At 41.8% G+C, this 20,500-nt stretch overlaps 2 protein-coding genes across 9 annotated transcripts in view; one reads left to right on the top strand and one right to left on the bottom strand.

Annotated features, from left to right (window-relative positions):
* Positions 1-1,125: 1,125 nt before the first annotated feature.
* Positions 1,126-7,203, bottom strand: MEA1 (male-enhanced antigen 1). Of its 5 annotated transcripts, none has more exons than XM_061625512.1 (4): positions 7,180-7,203; positions 2,774-3,053; positions 2,548-2,647; positions 1,126-1,790 (listed from the first exon to the last, which is right to left on the bottom strand). In XM_061625512.1, exons 2-4 carry the CDS (start codon positions 3,041-3,043, stop codon positions 1,627-1,629), a joined length of 534 nt encoding a protein of 177 aa, XP_061481496.1. In that variant the 5' UTR covers positions 3,044-3,053; positions 7,180-7,203; the 3' UTR covers positions 1,126-1,626. The 5 variants fall into 5 exon arrangements, with proteins under 5 accessions (XP_061481496.1, XP_061481495.1, XP_061481493.1 ...); XM_061625511.1 differs by lacking the exon at positions 7,180-7,203 and adding an exon at positions 4,249-4,300; XM_061625509.1 differs by lacking the exon at positions 7,180-7,203 and adding an exon at positions 4,171-4,261.
* A 128-nt stretch (positions 7,204-7,331) lies between these two features.
* KLHDC3 (kelch domain containing 3) overlaps positions 7,332-20,500 on the top strand; it is a 78,015-nt gene continuing 64,846 nt past the window's right edge. Inside the window, exon 1 of one of the 4 annotated variants that reach the window (XM_061625496.1) lies at positions 7,332-7,536. The gene's annotated coding sequence lies outside the window, so the exon portion shown is untranslated. The other 3 variants (XM_061625500.1, XM_061625499.1, XM_061625501.1) reach the window with 3 other exon arrangements.

Below are 20,500 nucleotides of genomic sequence, written 5' to 3'. Positions count from 1 at the left end.
CACTTGCTCAGTAATCTCTTTCAACACTTACAAAACTGAACAATTTAACATCAAGCTGCTGCAAATTTGCCAGTTATCTACCCTGGCAGCTAATCTATACTGTTTTCTTTCAAATCATAATTCAGAAAGGAAGGTGAGGCATGGCTGACAACTGGCTAGCAGTACTCTCACATCCAGCCCATCAATCATAGCTCTCAACTACCTGTTGCCAAAACATTTTCAAGACCTGTTGAAGATGCCCTGTCTGGGTAACAGTTTTTCGTAATGCTAAGGCCCTCACATGAGACCAACTAAATCTCTTGCCATGTGCCACTTGCAGCAACAAATGGGAACTAAAAAAAACCACAATGCAAGGGGAGAGAGGGAGTTCTGGTTTAATACAGATATATATAAATACACGTGCACCTGTCAGTTCAGTGGCAGACTTGAACAGGTACCACAACTAACTGGATAGTCTGCATATTTAGCCACTGGTCTTTCAGGTGTGGTTTAGCTGCTGAAGGGAAGAAGTTGACTTGGAGTTCTTCTACAGTGAAGTGCAATTCAGTCGGTTTGTGTCCTTCCCCCACCACCAGGCTGGGCTTTGCAAATGCGAACTGTAAGAAATCTCTCTGCCCCCCCCAACCCCCATGTATACAACAGCACTTCTCTACCTGCTACAATTTTGCACCGGTGGAGTGGGACTGCAGTTGAGCATCATGTGCTGTACGATTTAGATGTAATTATAGCCTCTGTCTAATCTTTGTTTGGGGTCAGGGAACTTGTGTTTGGTACCTAACATTAAAGTTTAGTTTGCTGCCAATTCATTCTGGTGTCCTATGTATCTTGACAGGTGGGAGAAGCTGTGTGAGAAAGGGGGCAGAAAGAACAAACACTTCAAGCCAAAATGAGCATCTCAAGCACACACAGCTTCAGGGCCCGCTCTTCACTTTAATTCAGCTCTACTTAAAAAAAACTTCCCTCGTGTTTTTCCCCCTTGGCTTGTATACCTTCCCTACTTTTTACTCAGACAGGGTTGGAGCTGCCTCTTTCACGTCTTGCATAGCCCTTTCTCAAGAGGGAAAAAGCAAAACTAAGTGATGCAATCACTCCCCGGACACAAGTATTAAGCTGCTTTACAGTTCATTATGTACATATGGTGTACTTTATTTTCAGTAGAGTATTACATAGTATGACAGTGTTGGATTTTGTACAGATGTCCCTGTATGTACAGAACTAAATAAAATGGATCTCTTGAAAAGATGACACTGTTGGACTCCACCTTGTGGCCATGTTTAGCTCTTTAGCCCATGTGTCGCATGGAAAGGAGGGGGGAGTGGAGAAGAGGAAATGACAAGGCTGGAACATGCATGTCCAAAGGGCCATTTCACAGGCTGGTTATTTCTTTGAAAGGATTCCCCCCCCCATGTTTAGGAAAACAGTTTGATATCACTATCACAACCACTCAGGTATGACTGGGCATCACAAAGAACTGGGCCATGTTTTGATTGTGACAAGGTGAACATGGAGCTTCAGTGCTGGTGAAAGATAAATATCTACCCAACCAGTTCAGAGATGATAGTTTAAAATGCAGCACTTCACGTTTAGCAGGTTCTTTTGTAGGCAGGGACACTGAAGAGCCAATCTTCATTTCCATTCTGGCTTAGGGCTACTCTGATTCTGCCGGGCTTGCAGTGTTCGCTGCACCATATCCTGCCATTGGTCATCCGAGATCTCATTGGCCCATGCAGGGATTCCCAGTATGGGGAGCTTGATTCCAGCCATAGTCTTTTTCACCAACTCCACATGTTCTAGAGTCCAAGACAGCCAAAGGATGAGAGGGACAGATCCAAATACACACACAGACACACACACACAAAATAGACCACAGCCCGAAGACTCAACACAATCCCTTTCCAAGGATTGCCACATAGATGCAGTGCTTAATCTGTGAATGGAGAACGGGGCAGTTCATCCAAATTGGCAGACAACCCAGGATAAATGCCCAGGTTTACTGGGAAAGGAGTGGGAGATGCATTTATGAAAGCATGGTAAGTTTGTTCTAGAGACTGGCTAGAGTTGCTGCCCTACAAAACATATAAACAGGAAAGATCACTACAGCGGTTAGCCAACTCTGCTAAGTGCTAAAATTGAACTGCAAGAATGGGGAAAAAATTCCATGAAAGCTAATAGACACAAAATGTTGGACTCGGCCAAGGAGTAGCCATATTTGGACCTGATAGCACTGCAAGACAGGGTGGGCTGCGAGGTTGTCATGAAGAAAACAGTTGGTGTAACCTTGCAGTTTTTGAAGGAATGGCAGGATAGAAATGTGATTTAGGTGTTACGGAACAGGTCAGGGACGTACATCATATGGAAAACCAGATCATCCGAAGTCTTAAAATAGACAGAATGGAAAAACTTATACATGGCCTGAATAAAGCTCTAATTTCTAAGGATAGGATTTTTCCATCGGAGACTACAGACACATGTCCCAGTATTTTACTTTACTGCCCCTATTGATAGGGATAAATAAATAAATAAATATGCCTCAAGATTTTATGTTACCTGGATCCATAGGGATAGAGCTGCGACTGTGTTGAGCTGCAGATCCCTCATCATCATCATCGCTGTCCACAGGAGGGTCAGGCAGGTGCAGTCTCATTGCCTGCATGCAGTGCATAAAGCCATCACAAGCATTGCACGTATCACAAAGGCATGCTCATGCAAGGTTCCCTGTACCTCTACCTCCTGAGAAACCCCAGAAAACATACTTGCAACAAAACTGTGCTACCTGAAGTCGCTCATTGATATCGGGGATTGGCTCTGTGCTGGGTTCTGTTCCTTCAACTGCTGTTGTTCCCTGATCCGGATCTTGGTTCAGTGGCTGGTACAAGTAGCCATTGCTACCATCTTCTTCCTCCTCTTCAGGTTCTTCACTACTCCACTCCCCAGCAGGTTCAGGGGTTTCATCAGGTGTCTCTTGCAGCCCCAGCTCTTCATGCTCATTTGGACAGATTCTCTCTGGCCCCATTCTCTGTGTAACCACTGGCTCCAAGGCCATGCACTAGGATCTGAAGAAAAAATTGGAACGTAATATCTGCAACAATACTTCTATTTAAAGCTGTGTATCTGTCTGAGAAATGACTGGTAAGGGGGTATATCCTAGCCAGCATGACCAGTAGCTAGGGATGATGTATGTACTCCAGCAACATCAGGAGGGGTGCAGGTTTCCCATCCCTGCCCTAAGCAAATGAGCATGAAGAGCTGCTTCAGGATAAGTGAGCCTCCAAATCTTGTATCCTGTTCATCTCTCACGCATCACTTGAGGCCTATTTAATAATCCTTAACCCAAGGTAGCTAATCCTCCACAATTTGCTCAGCTCTAATTCACATTGCCTTCTATGGGAAATAGGTTGTAATGTAGGGGGGGGGAACCTGTCCCAGGTACTGGAATAATCAGAGGGATGCCTCCTCTTTCTGTTTTTCAGAAGTCCCCATTATTTTATTCCATATAATCAAATGGCTGCCATTCTCTCCATCGTCAGCTTAAGAACATCACTTGAAAATACAATTGAGACAAAAATCCTCTAGAACTACTAACATTAAGTGGCTCAGCCATCAAGCATTTTTATAAATAATAATACATTACAATTATTGAAACACTTGTATATTATGTAAAGTGTTCATGTGTATAATATATGCATAGTAACAATTCACAGTATCAGCAACATTCCTAGATTCATTATTCACGTTTTGAAGTGGAATCACCACTGTAGCCCATAAGAACTTACACCACCGTAGATATTAGTCTTTAAGATGCCACAAGAATCTTTGTTGCTTTTGCTAAAATAAACGCACTTGTCCTAGGCAGCCCAGGTTGAACCTTCAGCCCCACCCCCATCGCAATATAAAGGTTAGCAAGCCTCTCTAGTCCTACGCAGCCTAGCTTCAGTGCTCTCCTCCCCATAACGGTAACAAAATGTATCTTAGCAGGGCTTACAATATTGTGTATGTTACAATCGTTCTAAACACCTTAAAGAACTCATAAATGCTAAGCATGATTATCGTTCCCCACAACAAGGACCTCCATTTCCACTTGCTCTTCCCGTTACACGCATCATCCTCAAAAAAGCTACCTTGCACCTGCAAAACAGTCGCCACCCTCTTCACCCCTTCTTCTGCCCTCACCAAGACAAGTTCCACCTTCTTGCTCTGAGACCAAAACCATCTACCCTCGCTAGCTCAGCCTCCGCAAACAAGGCGTACCGGGCTACTAAGAATGTCGTCATAGGTGCGCGCGGTGGGAGGAGTCGTAACTATGGCAACCTCCGCCCCTTTTGGCGAACTCTACAATTTAGCTTGAACTCCAGCCCCCGCGTCTTCCTCGCCTCTCTCGCTCTTCGCACGCATGCTGTTGATGTTTTCGTTGAATTAATCCGAGACAATAACAGGTCACTGGGTTTAAATTGCAAACACGCTGAACGGACTATGAATACCTTGGCACAGTCATTAACCAAAACTGACAGAATAGTCAAGAAATCGGAAGAAGGCTAGGACTAGTGAGGGCAGCTATGAGAGAAGTAGAAAAGGTCCTCAGATGCAAAGATGTATCACTGAACACCAAAGTCAGAATCACTGAGACCATGGTATTCCCGATCTCTATGTATGGTTGTGAAAGCTGGACAGTGAAAAAAATGGACAAGAGAAAAATCAGCTCATTTGAAATGTGGTGTTGGAGGAGAGCTTTGTGCATACCACGCACCGCGAAAAAGACAAATAATTGGGTGTTAGAACATATTAAGCCAGAACTATAACTAGAAGCTAAAATGATGAGACTGAGGTTATCATGTGGACACATAGTGAGAAGACGTGGTTCAGTAGAAAAGACGATAGTGCTGGGAAAAACAGAAGGGAGTAGAAAGAGAGGAAGGCCAAACAAGAGATGGATTGATTCCATAAAGGAAGCCACCGACCTGAACTTACAAAATCTGAACAGGGTGGTTTACAACAGATGCTATCGGAGATCACAGATTCATAAGGTTGAAATTGACTTGAAGGCACGTAACAACAACAAGGCTCATATGTTCAACAGCATCACACACACCATATAACACCATCAACCATCCTGTGGGAAGGATCCTAATGAATTTTTATATGTTGATGTTTATTGTTTTTTTTAAAAAAAATGAATATAGTTTAATGTAGCTTGTAAGATGCCTTGGAAGGATTTGTATCCTGAAAGGTGGAATTTAAAGAATTGAAATAAATGAATAAATAAATAAAACCCCATCCTTCCATTTATCTGAGCAAAAAAGGAAAGCTTGGTCATTCATAGAGATGTGAAGGCCTGAGGGGATTTCCCCCCATTTTTTTCTGGGCATTCACACCTCTAGACTCATTTATGGTTTCTGAGCAATCCCACATACTGGTTCTGTAGCTGCGCAGAGGCCCATTCAGAAAACGTCTAAAACTGGGCAAGAGTTTTGGTAGGCATCCTGCCCCCATCCTATATGCACATGCATCGTGGTGCATGTCTCCCACTTCCTTCTCAGTATTATTATTATACAAAATGAAATTACAGACACACAATTGTAAGTAGAGAGTTGTCTGTTCTTATGACAACATAGATGGTATAAAATTTAGATAACTGTTTTATAATATGCTTTTAAAATCATAATTTAATAATAATCCTGAATTCAGTATTTAAATATGTTTCCATGTTTCTACAATAATCAGTAAGATCCTCCGTGGCACAGAGTGGTAAGCGGCGGTAACGCAGCCAAAGCTCTGCTCACGGCTGGAGTTCGATTCCAACAGAAGGAGAAAGTTGAATCTCCAGTAAAAGGGGTTGAGGTAAAATGAGTACCCGGCTGGGGGGTAAACAAAGGCCGGGGAGGGAACTGGCAATCCCACCCCATATACGGAAACGACTCGCACAACAAGTGCAGGGACACCTTTACTTTTTACATTAATCAGTAAAATGTAGTCAGTTTTCTTTTGCTCACCACAGGAGCCAGATTTCATTGAACTAGAAGGCTTTATTTTATGTTTCTTTTTCTGTGTGTTATTTCAATGTTTGTGTCTGTTTTTGTGTGTGACTTTTTCTTCTTTAGCCACGCATCTGGGAGTGTTCTTGCCCTTTTGGGCCTATATTTTTAAAGGCAGACATCTAGTTGGCCACTGTGAGAACAGGATGTGGAATTAGATGGACCATTGGCCTGATGCCGCAGGGTCTTCTTATGTGTGTCTCTTGTGGGAGTAAGCTTTCTCACATGCACGGGTAGTGTGTGTAATATCCCATATTTCTATTAATACAGGCAAAAGCAAAAAAACAAGCAAACCCTTGTTCCCTTCTCTCATTTATTTAGGACAGAATCCCCACTTTGTTCATCGATGTGGACCTCCCCCCCCCCAAAAAAAATCCACTTTCACTATTTCTGAACCACATTGTTGAGCATGGTGGGGCATGCCATGAATGAGTGTGAGAAACAACCAATAGCAGTCCTATATGCATCTACTCAGAAATAATAAGCTCCACCTGTAAGAATGAGCAGCAGGAGGACTCCCAGACACAGCAAGGCTAGCTTGCCACATTTTACATTAGTAAAACAATATACATTTAAAACCCTACATGGTTTCGGCCCAGCCTATCTGAGGGAATGCCTCCAGCCTCATCAGGGATGTCGCTCAACAAGATCAGCCTCAAAAGACCTTCTCTCTGTCCCACCAATTAAAACAGCGAGATTGTTGAGGACTAAGGAGAGAGCCTTTTCAATTGTGGCCCCCACCTTGTGGAATTCCCTCCTAAACGATCTTCGCCATGCCCCTACTATGATGAACCTCTGCCAGGCCTTTGGGGAGGGTTAGGTTTTTATTTATTCTTGGTTGAGATTCTATTGCTTTAAAGTATTGTATGTTTTTTGTGTACGTCGCTCAGAGAGACTGGACAGCCAGCCAGATGGGCGACTAACAAATCTAATAAATAAATAAATACATTAGTATCTAAAGACCACTCACCGACCCAAGACCGTTAAATCCAGAGTTTAAATTATCTAACTGCACCATGTGTGTATAGAATTGCTGCCTAATCCGCATCAAGTGATCGGGACTATGGATCCGTTATATAAATAAGGTATACCCTTCATCAAAGGAGACCAGTTAAAGAGCGATAACGAGATGTCTTTTTTTTTAAATCACCTTTGCAGCGCATGCATCTGAAACCGTTTCCTCCTCCCCTTACATTTTTGAAATCTGTACAATGAGCCCTCTTTTGTTTGTTCCGCCGCTAAAGACTACGTTTCCCAGGCTCCCTCGGTGGGCGGGACATTTCCCCCCCTCCTCCTCCTTCCCTTCCCCCGCGCGTTCGTGCGGCGAAGCTGAGCTTAGCCAGGCACTGTGTGTGGATAAGGTGGGAGGGAAGGAAGGAGAGACTGAGGCGCCTGAGGAGAAAGCTGGGAGTTGACTGGGCCGTTAGACCCGAAAGAGCGCTGGGAGAGCGGGTGTGACCCTTCGGGGCCGCAGGCCGGCCCCGCATCCCTCTCTCCCCCGGGGCAGGTAATGCCGCTGAGGGTGCCCGAGCGAGTGCTGGCTCCTTCCGAAGAGCCCCCGTGGAGGAGGACGGACCAGCTTGGGTTCTGCTGCCGGGCATGGGGGGGCACGTTGGCGGTGAGGTTCGTTGGAGGTTGACATCAAAGAGCTTTGATGCTTCTGTCAAGGGGGGGGAGTTATTAATGACTGGTCAGTTATTGGCGGAGGGATCTCTGAAGGGAGAGAATATGTATACGTGAGAGGAGATACTGTTGAGGGGTGTGACAGGCTAGGCTCGCATTTTGAGCATTGGAGATCCCGTCAGTCCAGGGGCTTAGAGGAGGTCGGTGACTTTCTTTATTCCTTCCTTCACCGGTGGGATAAACGAGCAGGGGTGGGGGCTGTTATGTGGACAGGGCCGGCCCGAGACAGTTTGCTGCCTGAGACGGATCAGCAAATGACGCGCCCACCCCCAGCCACCCCCTCCCTAAGTCAACGTGCAAAGTGGGCTCCTTCAAGGAGGAAAGGTGGGATATAAATTTAATTAATAAATAAACTAATAAACATAGTCATGGCATGTCAAGTTATTTTGGCGCCTGAGGCAAAAAATCCCACAAACGCCCGTTTCCCTCTCCCTGGCAGGAAAAATGCAGTAGTAGTAAGTTTAAATGATCAACTGTTTGCTGCCCCACATTTTTATCTGCCTGAAACAGCTGCCTCAGTCTGCCTAATGGTAGGGTTGGGCCAGACTTAATGCATGCCTTTTGCAGTCTCAAACAGGGCAAACTTATCTTTCCCAAGGTTGTGTATAAAGTTGCTTTTTGAGGTATTTTCTAAGGGAGTTTTTACACTGGGGTGCTAGTTCTTTTGGGGGGGGATCTTTGAGTGTTAACTAGGATATTATGTGAGAAAAATAACGTGCTCATCCTCTGTCCCTGAAGTTTTATAGGGCTGCTTTTCTGCTTTTCCATTTCCTATGGGGGCACAAAATTGTGTTTTTTTGTGTTGTGGTTGTTGTTATTAGTAGTAGTAGTAGCAGTAATATATAATACAGCACCATCAGTGTACATGGTACTGAGATTTTGTTGTTGTATGCCTTCAAGTCGATTACGACTTGAATCAGTGACCTCCAATAGCATCTGTTATAAACACCCTGTTCAGATCTTGTAAGTTCAGGTCTGTGGCTTCCTTCATGGAATCAATCCATCTCTTGTTTGGTCTTCCTCTTTTTCTACTCCCTTCTGTTTTTCCCAGCATTATTGTCTTCTAGTGAATCACATCTTCTCATTATGTGTCTAAAGTATACATAGGCAAAATTGACAGGGTCCTGCCCCCAAAGAGTTTACTTACAGTTTAGAACAGATGGTGGAGACGACAACAGAAAGAGGTTAAGGAAGGATAAACGTAGCAAATGCAGCAATTGCAAGTACTCTTGGATGAAACAGATTATCTTACCCCATCCCAGTATGGGTTCAGGCCTGGTTATGGGACTGAATCGGCCTTGGTCACCCTGATGGATGACCTTTATTGGGAGACGGACAGGGAGAGTGCAACCCTGTTACTCTTACTTGATCTCTCAGCTGCTTTTCATACCATTAACCTTGGTACTCTTCTGGGCCGACTTAGTGAGATGGGTATTGGAGGCAGTGGTTCAGAGTCGTCCAAGGTCGTTCTCAGAGAATAGCATTGCATGATTGTCTTTCAGCCCCCTGGCAGTGTGCTGTGGGATGCTGCAGGGCACCATCTTGTCCCCCATGCTGTTTAACATCTATATGAAGCCCTTGGGAGCGGTCATCAGGAGATTTGGGGCAAGGTGTCAGCAGTACGCTGATGATACCCAGCTCTGTTTGTCTGTAACATCTGAATTGGGAGAGGTCGTGCAAGCCCTGGACCGCTGCTTTGACTCAGTGATGGGCTGGATGAGGACCAATAAACTGAGTGTGAATCCTAGCAAAACGGAGGCGCTGTGGGTTGGTGGTTCCCGAGTTCAGATAATTGGTCAGTTGCGTGCTTTGGATGGGGTTGTACTCCCTCTGTAAGAGGAGGTCCATAGTCTGTGGGTGCTCCTGGATCCATCTTTGTCGCTAGAGGCCCAAGTGACCTCAGTGGCTAGGAGTGCTTTTTACCAGCTTTGGCTGGTAAGACAGCTGCGGCTGTTTCTGGACTGGGATAGCCTGACCACTGTTGTCCACGCACTGGTAACCTCCAGGCTTGATTACCATAATGTGCTCTGTGTGGGGCTGCCCTTGAGGTTGGTCCAGAAGCTGCAGCTGGTGCAAAATGCGACAGCGAGACTGCTCACTGGGGCAGGGTATCTCCAACATGTCACTCTGCTGCTGAAAGAATTGCACTGGCTGCCCATTTGCTACCAGGCCAAGTTCAGGGTTCTAGTTTTGATGTACAAACCCCTATACAACTTGGGACCAGGATACCTGAAAGACTGTCTTACCCCTTATATACCCAACCAATCACTGCGCTCACAACATAGGAAACGGACCTTTAGTGTGGCCTTCCTCTTTCAACAAGCTTTTAAGTTGAGACCTTATCCCAGTCTGTCTGTGGTGGAATTGCTTTTTAATATGTTTTTAAATCTTTTTTTTAAACAATATATTTTTAACTTTTTTAAGATGTCTTGAAAGGTTTTAAAAGTGTTTTTAAAGATGATTTGTTTTAATTATTTTAAAGTCTGTTTTTATGATGTTTTAACGTGTTTTTAGTGCTTTTGTTTGCCGCCCTGGGCTCCTGCAGGAAGGAAGGGAGGGATATAAATAAAATAATAAATAAATAAAAATAGTATAAGTTGGAAATGAGGAAATAACTCTGTAGCCCCAGGACAGTGGGCATCGATGAAGTGAACACAGTGGTCTGACCAACTAGAATCTCTGTTTCGATTATTGGTAGGTACTGAAAATTGGGATTTTCCTCCCCTTTTGGGGACCTCTTGCTACCTTTATAAAAACACAACCCTGTTCTCTACTAATCTCAGACAACTCTGGAATAACTCTTAATTCTAGTGTAGATTAGAACTCCCACCATTTATCGACATTCCAGAAAGGATGGAGAAAACATTCCCCCTCTTGTGTCTAAAGCATACAGATACGTTTTACATCCCTAACATTGAGCAAAACAAAACTTAGGTTAGCAATTCCTAGTGACAGCAACTGAAACTCAAGGACCATCATGTTACTGGTTTTCTGATTGTTTTCACCCCCAGAAACCAGAGACTGGCTTATATATGTATGTTCATCACTTGGTGGCTGTAACATCAAGTGATGCCTTGGGTGTGTGAATGGGCCGCCACAAATACAACGCCTCAAGTAGTACTTTCATACCACATCAAAAGCAATGGAGTCAGTACACAGTGTCAGTTGCCTGTTATAAAGTTTAGATAAACTAAGTGGTGTACATACATGTGTAAATCAATTCTTTTTGATCCCATTTGGGGCCAGATTACTTGTTGAATCTGCCAGATAAGGAGGATCCTGTTGCCTGGGTGTGATCCTTTTTTCTTGCAACAGCTTATCTAGAATAAACTCACATTTTATCCCTACAACAATGGTTCCCAGGCCTTTTAAGTCTGTGCTTCTCTTTATAAACAAGCCCCATGTGCCACATATGACTGGTCATCTACTACTCCCTTCAGCTTTTTCTAGTTGCTTCTGCTCCCATTGTGACTTAACATGGTACATACCCAAGATCATGTTAACATGGATTGGTTATGTAGTGTGCTTCTACCTTTTTGGGCTGATAGGAGGCACACATTCAAAATTACTTGGATCAGGATTGGGGTACATTTGGACCTCCAGATGTCACTGAATTACCTCCCATCAGCCTTAGCAAGTATGACCAATGGCCAGGGATAATGGGAACTATAGTTCATCAACATCTGTAGGGCCAAAGTTTCCCCATACCTGACCTAGACTGTGGTCCTAAGCACAATTTGGAGCACGTTACTCAGTTACTTTGAGAGAAAACAGGCATTACATCAGGGTTTTAGCATAGATTAGTTACACTTCACATACTTTAAGCACCCTACTAAGCTCAAATAGAGGCTAAAGAGTAGGGGGAAAGTACTTTTATCTTTTTCATGAAAAAGGTAATGTTTGTGCAGCATTGAAGTGCCAGCACTAATTAAGGGGTTTAATAACTAAACTCAATTTAGCTGTTTCGAATTCAGCAGCACTACTAAGACTGTGTCTGCACTGCACTTAGAACTCACTTTAATTTCATGCTGTGTCAATTTACTGTATTTAATTTGCTTCTATTTGTGGTGGTCGTTGCTTAGAGCACATTAGTATCTCTTGTCCATGCTTTGCAGTGCTTGTTGTTGTTATGTGCCTTCAAATCGATTACGACTTGTGACCCTATGAATCGGCGACCTCCAATAGCATCTGTCATGAACCACCCTGTTCAGGCCTTGTACAGGTCTGTGGCTTCCTTTACAGAATCAATCCATCTCTTGTTTGGCCTTCCTCTTTTTCTACTCCCTTTTGTTCCCCCAGCATTATTGTCTTTTCTAGTGAATCATGTGTTCTCATTATGTGTCCAAAGTACGATAACCTCAGTTTCATCATTTTAGCTTCTAATGACAGCTCTGGTTTAATTTGTTCTGACACCCAATTATTTGTCTTTTTTGCAGTCCATGGTATGGCTCAGATGTACCACAGATGCAAAACTTTTGAACACCACATTTCAAATGAGTTGATTTTTCTCTTACCCACTTTTTTCACCGTCCAACTTTCACATCCATATATAGAGATCGGGAATACCATGGTCTGAATGATCCTGACTTTAGCGTTCAGTGATACATCTTTGCAGTGCTAGAGTGAATTTGTTACTGATTTTTAATGGAAGAAAAAATCACAATACAGTTGTGATATTAAACACCTTTTTATATTAATAGTATAGTATAAGTTTATTCCAGGGCCAAAGGCCAACAGATAACGAAAACAAAAAAGTCACGTAACAGTAAAATCAGTACAACATTTGTAAAAACTTGCAAAACCGAGCAAAGAATAATGGGATAAGATACAATCGAAATAAATTTAATAACAAGACACAAAACTTAAAATAGAAAAGTTAAAATTCAATTATGAATTTGCTCCATTATGGGCAATATCCAATGAAAGCGTACTTTTAAAATTAGCCCTTAAATTTCTGGCAGCTATAGTAAACAGCGAGACATTATATGTGATCTCAGGATCAAGATCGGACATTAAGATAATTATATTTCCCTCGATTGAGATCGACCTATCATTGTACTGCACAGACCTAAGAAATCTGGCTCGGGGACCATTATAGATGGGGCAGGAAAATAGAATGTGAGGAAGATCTTCTGGCTCAGATGTACCACAGATGCAAAACTTTTGAACATTGGAAGTATCAGAGAGCCAGCCTTCTCTATATTAATCATCAAATACCTTCTGATATTAATCATCAGAGCAAAGTACTTTGAGGACTTGAATGCTGGAATCATCAACAAATGAAAATAATGTATCCTTAATGAAAAGCTGGTCAGACATACTTTTGGAAAAGCTTGAATAGCTTGTGTTTTCTTCCTTCCAGTCAAATTAGAATACAAAGGGTCCATGATTTTATTATTGTTGTTGTTATTATTATAGATTTATTTGTTGCTTGATACCCGAAGGTCCCCAAGCGACTTACACAATGTTAAAACAAAACAAATAAAAGAGACTATAAAAACATAACAATAAACAAAAACAAAACAATAACAATACGACCCCCACACAACCACAGGAAGTTTTGGCAGCATATTAAAAACAAGACATCATCTCAATCTATCAAATGCCTGGAAGAAAAGATACATCTTTACCTGTCGCTGAAAAGATGTCAATGACAGCACCAGGCAGACCTCACTGTGGTGCATATTCTACAGATAGGGAGCCACAACTGAAAAGGCCCTCTCGTCACCACCCTCTGAGCTTCCCTCAAAGGGGGGACCTGGAAGAAGGCCTCAGAGGAAGATCTAAGGGTGCGGGTAGGTTCATATAAGGAGATATTGGGGTCCTGAGCTATAAAGAGCTTTATAATTCAAAACCAGCACTTTGAATTGTGCTCATAAGCGTATAGCTCAGAAGCATATACCATTAAGAGCTCTTTGCGCAGAGATTCTATTCTTCAGTAGTTGCAGTTGTTTAAGTTCAGATATGTAATTGTGTTACTTTTACAGTAACTGAAACATTGGGAATATTAGTTCTTTGAAGTAGGTATGCAGCTAGGTCCCAGAAATATATTTGTCTGTTTGTTTTGACCACAAGATCATTCTGCTTTAGTTGACAGAACATACTCAATTTGAGTCAGTTCCCTTGCCCACAGCTTGATTTTACAGTGGCTAATTCTGGATACTTAGTCTGACTTCCCATTGAGCAATCTTTTAATCTTAGGAGGTGTAGCTCTTTGGCCTGATCAAACTAGAAGGCAGTGTTAGATTGCTTACCCTTTCCAAGACAGGACAAACTAAGACATTTTGCAGGTCACATATTCCCCCATTTAAGTTGGTTGGCTCATGCTAAAAAACATTTATCCTGAAGTTTTGATTATTGATGGAATGAATTCTACAGTATCTTTCTCCCTGGATCTTGGAAGCACACTATGAAATTTAACGTCCCTTTACCACATGCTTCTTTTGACATGTTAGCTGTTGGTTGAGAATGATCATGCCTGCCTTTGGGACTATTTTATCTTGAGAAATGTTTTATACAGATGCTATTTCCATAATAGTCTATATCGGTGTTTCCCAAACTACTTTCTCCAGAGGCCACTTAAAATTGCTAATGGTCTTGGCAGACCACGTAGTGATTTGTCTGCCTGTCATAGCAATCGTAATGCGCTGTATTAGAAGCTGTAGGATTTTTAATTGTATTTTTTTCTACTGTTTATTTCTTACTGTATTTTATTGTATTAGAATTTAAGTTCTATGAATGCAAATTATAGTACAATAAATTACAAAAAAGGGATAGAATATTGTGCACTTGCAATGTGATATTCTGACCCTTGTACACATGGTATGCACCCACTGACAATCAAGATTTCTGTCACATCTAATTGTAACACAGAATAAGCATCAAGTTGATATACACATCAATGAATGCACAGTGGTTCACACAGTACCTTAACAAAGTATTTCTGATAAAGTGCAGAGCCCTAGATGCTTTCATTTGTGTTTATGATTGCACTTTGCAGGTTTTCCAAGTTCATTAAGTCAGTTGGCTTTCTCACCCACAAAGAGATCTGGTATGTAAAATAGCTTGTCAGACTCTTAGCAGGATTGACACATATTATAAAAACATTGATTTGTTAAAATAATTTCAGTGCTGTCCTACCATTTTTCATGCATACATATGCAAGAGTCAGCTGCAGTAAAATGGTAGGTGTTGTCAGAAAGATTTAGACAAGGAACTGAATTTGTAAAACTAATTCCTTGAGATAATTGCTATAGTTCGATTTCACATAAAATTAGGTATGAGCTACATCTGAAACATGTATTGGCGAACTGTGTGGACTAAAACTCTTAAATTGTTAATTTCCTCGGCATGTTGACAATGCCTTCAATCAAAGATATAAGTTGTCTGTCAGTAATTTTCATTTGTGTGTTATGGAGAACCAGGGAGAAAATTATATTTTCTGTTCTGCGTAGTTGCCTAGTTGTCTGTCTTAGCATGCAACCCTGATACGATTTTGGCTTCCATGAACCTTCATATATGTTAATGTCCTGATTAAAGAATGTCATTAATGTTCTGAGATTCTTACCTGACAGGCTGCATAAAGATGCCCTCTGTGGACATTCAAAGAAGCTGAATGTTGGAAGATTCAGGACAGACAAAAGGAAGTACTTCTTTACTCAGCGCACAGTTAAACTATGGAATTTGCTCCCACAAGATGCAGTAATGGCCACCAGCTTGGATGGCTTTAAAAGAAGATTAGACAAATTCATGGAGGACAGGGCTATCAATGGCTACTAGCCGTGATGGCTGTGCTCTGCCACCCTAGTCAGAGGCAGCATGCTGCTGAAAACCAGTTGCCGGAAGCTTCAGGAGGGGAGAGTGTTCTTGCACTCGGGTCCTGCTTGTGGACTTCCCCCAGGCACCTGGTTGGCCACTGTGAGAACAGGATGCTGGACTAGATGGGCCACTGGCCTGATCCAGCAGGCTCTTCTTATGTTCTTATGTTCTGTCACTGCTCCTCTGTATGTGCTACATTAATTTGTGCCAAATTGAGCAATCTGGATAAATGGTATAAAATATTTTTCTTTTTTATATAGTTACTTTTGAGTAGTCAAAATATAAGACAAGGAGCTAAGATTTCACTAGTCAAAGCTATTGGGCTCTTTTGGGAGGAAAGGCAGGATACAAATTTGATAAAGTAACATTCTTTGGATGCTTTACTCTGTGCCAGATTTTGTAGTGTGTGAGTGTATAAAATACACACAACACTGCCATGAGTAGTATCCAGTATTAGTTATAGCAATCAGTGGGCCTACTCTGAGTTGAAATTAGTGGGTCTACTTGGAGAATGTATCTACAGTATATAGGAACTGTAAATAAAACAAACAAATAGAAGGTTATATGTTTACAACAATGGGTTTGTTTTATTTACAGTTCCTATATACTGCAGATATCCATTTATTTATGTCATGCAGACCCTTCTGCTGACCTCAGAGCTTGGGGAGAGACCTAGTTGTGTATCACTTTGAATTGGACTCGGTAACAGATAGGTAGCCGGTGTAAATTCCTCAAGATGGATGTTATATGATATAGCACCAACATGTTGGTTAGTTTTCTTGTGGCAACACTAAATGCAGTTTTCAGGAAGTTTTCAAGGGCAGCCCAATGTAGAATGCATTACAATAGTCTATACAGGAGGTAACCGGAGCATCTTGATCCAAGAATGGATGTAAGTGACAAACCATCTTGGGCTAGTAAAAGGCACTCCTAGCCACAATAACAAAGCTGGATCCAGGAGTCCCTCCAGACTACATAACTACTCCTTTAGGAGCAGTACAACACTATAATAGGCTGAATCTCTGCTTCCCAGACACAAGGACCACCACTAGCTCTGTCTTTTCAGGATTCACTCTTAGATAGATATTTATATTAAAATATTTTCATTACATTTTGAAATATTTTCATTAGATTTTTAAGTTACCCATGCCAGTTAATAGGTTTCAGTTCATTTCCAGATGACTAGACTATAATTTCCATTGATAGCTTTCACAGAGAGTCACTTTAGAGCAGAAGTGGGGAACCTTTGGCCCTCCAGATGTTGCTACACTCCAACTCCCATTATCTCTGACCATTAGCCATGTTGGCCGGGACTGACTGCAGTTGAAGTTCAACAACATCTGGAGGGCCACAGGTTTTGCACCTCTGCTTTAGAGCAATCCTAAATACTCACACTTTGCTTCTTGGTCCACAAACTTCTGTGCCTGGATTTTGAACCTTTCCAATGGCTCTCTTTGCTCAGGATATTGCTTGAAGTAGCCCTTCAACCAGGTTGAATTTTTCTATGTTGCAAAATCATGGTGGTGGTTGTGTTGGAGTGAGTTCAAGAGGTGAGGGGTGCATTGAGGTTGAACAGGTGCTTCTGTCATTGGCAAGCAGAGCTGCCCTTTCATTTGAATACAGCAGTTTCTTTTCTGTGCTGTTCAGATGACCAATGGTGTTTCTGGAATTTCTGGCTTGCTTCATGACTTCTGTTTATAGCAAGTTTCTGTTGCAGACGTGTGTCTAATGCATATCCCTCTTAAGATTCTTGGGATCATTCTCTGAAGGATCGGATGACTCTATACGTGAAATAAATTGGGCCTCTTGGGGCTTTTGATGGAATTGAGTAGTCTTCTCATAAGTAATTTAATAGACTGTATCTACAAATCAGCCTAACATCATGGAATGGCAGACAAATCTCTGATTTGCTCAGAAGAAGCTGTTCTGTATAGACTTTGGGAGAAGTCTTTTGTTTATTTGTCTAAATGAGTTCTTTGCCATCTTTCAGCTGAAGCGTCTAATACAGCAATTTGCAATATAATATAAAAGATTTAAAAAGCAACAGTTGATATCTAAAACCAATTAGAATTCCCATAGCTAAGCACACAAGGAATAGCAAAAACAAAATTACCTCTTAAAAGTCTGTAAGAATAAAGTTGTCTTCACCTCAAGACATTGAGAACATACCAGTAAAGTGTCATGGGAAAGAGCATTCTACACTTAAGGCACTACCAATAAAATACACATCTCTAGTAGTTGCTTACCTCACTTCTGAACTTGGCACCCAAAGCCTCTGTCACAAGTATTAATGAGTGGGGAGGACTGGAGTAGACAACCCAGATACCTTGATCTCAGGGTTTATAGGGCTTTATAAGTCAGAACTGCCACCTTGAATTGTTCCAGAAACAATTTGGAAGCCAGTGAAGATCTTTTAAAACTGACGAGATCAATGAAATGGCTAATGATAATAATCTGGTTTTTGTATTCTGAACCAACTGAAGTTTCCAAATAGTTTTCAAGAATTGCCCCACGTACAACATATTGCAGCAATCAAGTCTAGATGTTAATCTGGTAACTTTGGAAATTCTATAGTATTTGCTTAACTCTGATGTCAGAATGGCCATATAGCATAATAAAAGGAAGCAGAGGATGAGAGAGAAAAACAAGATTCCAAGACGCCTGCCGTTGCTCAGGCGATGAGGAGGACAGGTGCTGTTTGAGATGGGAAGCTGGATTAAATTTATGAGGTGGGAAACGTTTGGGTCTGGATAGATTTGGTGTAGGTGGTGTGTGTAAATGTAGCCTGCTGTAGAAGCTGGTTCCTATAGATTTTAGCATAGACTATCTTGTTAAGTCACCTTACATAAGCGATCAGATGTATGACCTTTTCTTTTGTTGGTCTTTACACAGCTGGTATTCCTATTAACAGGCACGAACAGTGTCCCTTCCTTGTCATACGTTACTTCAGTTGCTCTATCTTGTTAAAGAGAAGATATTAAATCAGAAAGGAAGATTTAAACATCTGGAATGTGTTGTCAGACATCAGAAAATCTGTCACTCCTCAATTAGTAGCAAAGAAAAAATGAGGTAGAGGGGCTTGCAAGGTTAGAGGTCCAGTAGCTACCGTTGAGACCAGATATATGCAGCTCAGCTGTTGCCCCAACCTCTGTATTATGTGGGTAAAGTTTTGGTGAAAGTGACTGGGGATTGGCTGTGGCAGTTTAGTGATGCAGTAGTAGACCTTCTCTCGGTCCCACCGGTGAGAACAGCTAGGCTGGTACGGACCAGAGAGAGGGCATTCTCTGTTGTGGCCCCCACCCTCTGGAACTCTCTCCCTTTCGATCTCAGACATGCTCCCTCCCTGTCCAGCTATTGCCGAGCCTTGAAGACCTGGCTGTTCAGGCAGGCCTACAAGATTGGGACAGATTAATTTATGTTCTGAATTAATGAATGGTTTTTTAGCTTAAAATTTGATTATGTTGATGTATATGTATTGTTTTTATTCTTGTTGTTCGTCGCCTAGAGTGTCCCTAACCCGGACAGATAGGCGGCTGAAAAATAAAATTTATTATTATTATTATTATAGGGCTACATCCTCTCTGTAGTTGTTACCCTTCATTTTTGTGCAAGTTCCCTCTGATTCAGATTTCCATTTCTAGCTCAAAAATTGGAAAATGCCTCACATGATTTGAGACATGAAACAAGTTTAATTAGTACATTCAGTCTTGGGATAACCTGTTTTTGTAGACTACCACTAAACCCTTCCCAGACTTGTGACTACTGTGCATTTCTCTGGCATATTTTACCTTGCCCTGTCATTTATTATTATTGTTGTTGTTGTTTATTGTTTATTATTATTATTTATTACATTTGTATACTGCCCCACAGCCGAAGCTCTCTGGGCGGTTTACAACAATTAAAAACATTAAAAACAAATATACAAATTTAAAAGCACTTTTTAAAAAAACAATTTAAAAACACATGCTAAAATGCCTGGGAGAAGAGGAAATAATCTTTGTATCATCATCTTTGGCTTAGCAAATTGACTTATAGGAGAGGCCTGAGGGCTTAGAAACAATCTCATACACCAGAGACATAGACTGAATACAGCTTGCTGAATGATCAATGATGTGCTTGTAGTCAGGCTTGCTTTTGGTCCTTGGTACACCAAAAGGAGCTTTGTTACTGCTTAAGAACTAAACAGTGAGGGTGGTATTCAATGCTAGTCCTACTCACGGTAGACCCACTGAAGCTGATAGACATGACTAACTTCAGTTTATTAATTTCAGTGGTTCCACTCTGAGTAGGACTTAACTGAATATAACCCTGAATTTTCAAATGTAGAGTCAGAACACCAACAAAGCCAGTCTGGTTCACCACTCACCTGGTGCCTCCAAAGAGGATGATCTTGTCCCCTACTCTACAACAGCACTGCCTGTGGTGAGGACATGGCCCTTTTCCTTTGGGATTGATTTTCTTCCAAATAAAAGAAACTGGATCAGATTTCCCATATTGGGGTGTTTAAGGGTCAGTTTCTGAAACTCCCAGGCTTAACTAGCAGTAGCATCTTTCGGGAAAGTTTTTGTCTTGTGTCTTCCTTGAAGAAATTAAACATGGGAGTGGCTTCACATCTGTGAACACTTAAAGATTCCACTACTTTGTTTATAACTGCTTATATATCTGCTGGTTGCTATTCCATGGTTCTTCTGCTTGTCCCTCATGCACTGTTCTGAGTGATTGTAAACTGGATTCTGGAAGTTTGTTTTTGCCACAATTAATTTCACTGTATATGGTCCATATAGCCCTCAGTTATACTTTAAAATGCCAGATCACTCTTTTGAGAGACTAATAGGACTAATCTTTTGGGATTTTTGCTGTACATGGATCTACTGGGGAGCAAACATTATTTCACATTTGCGTACACGTGGACACATACAAGTGACTTTCAGGAGTCATCTTGAATCTGAAGATGGTAACATGAGAATGAG

Source organism: Rhineura floridana, chromosome 4, assembly GCF_030035675.1.
Source record: "Rhineura floridana isolate rRhiFlo1 chromosome 4, rRhiFlo1.hap2, whole genome shotgun sequence".
In the NCBI taxonomy this organism is placed as follows: Eukaryota; Metazoa; Chordata; class Lepidosauria; order Squamata; family Rhineuridae; genus Rhineura; species Rhineura floridana.
The sequence above is the reverse complement of the archived record's forward strand: the minus strand, read 5'-3'. Positions and strand labels throughout refer to the sequence as shown.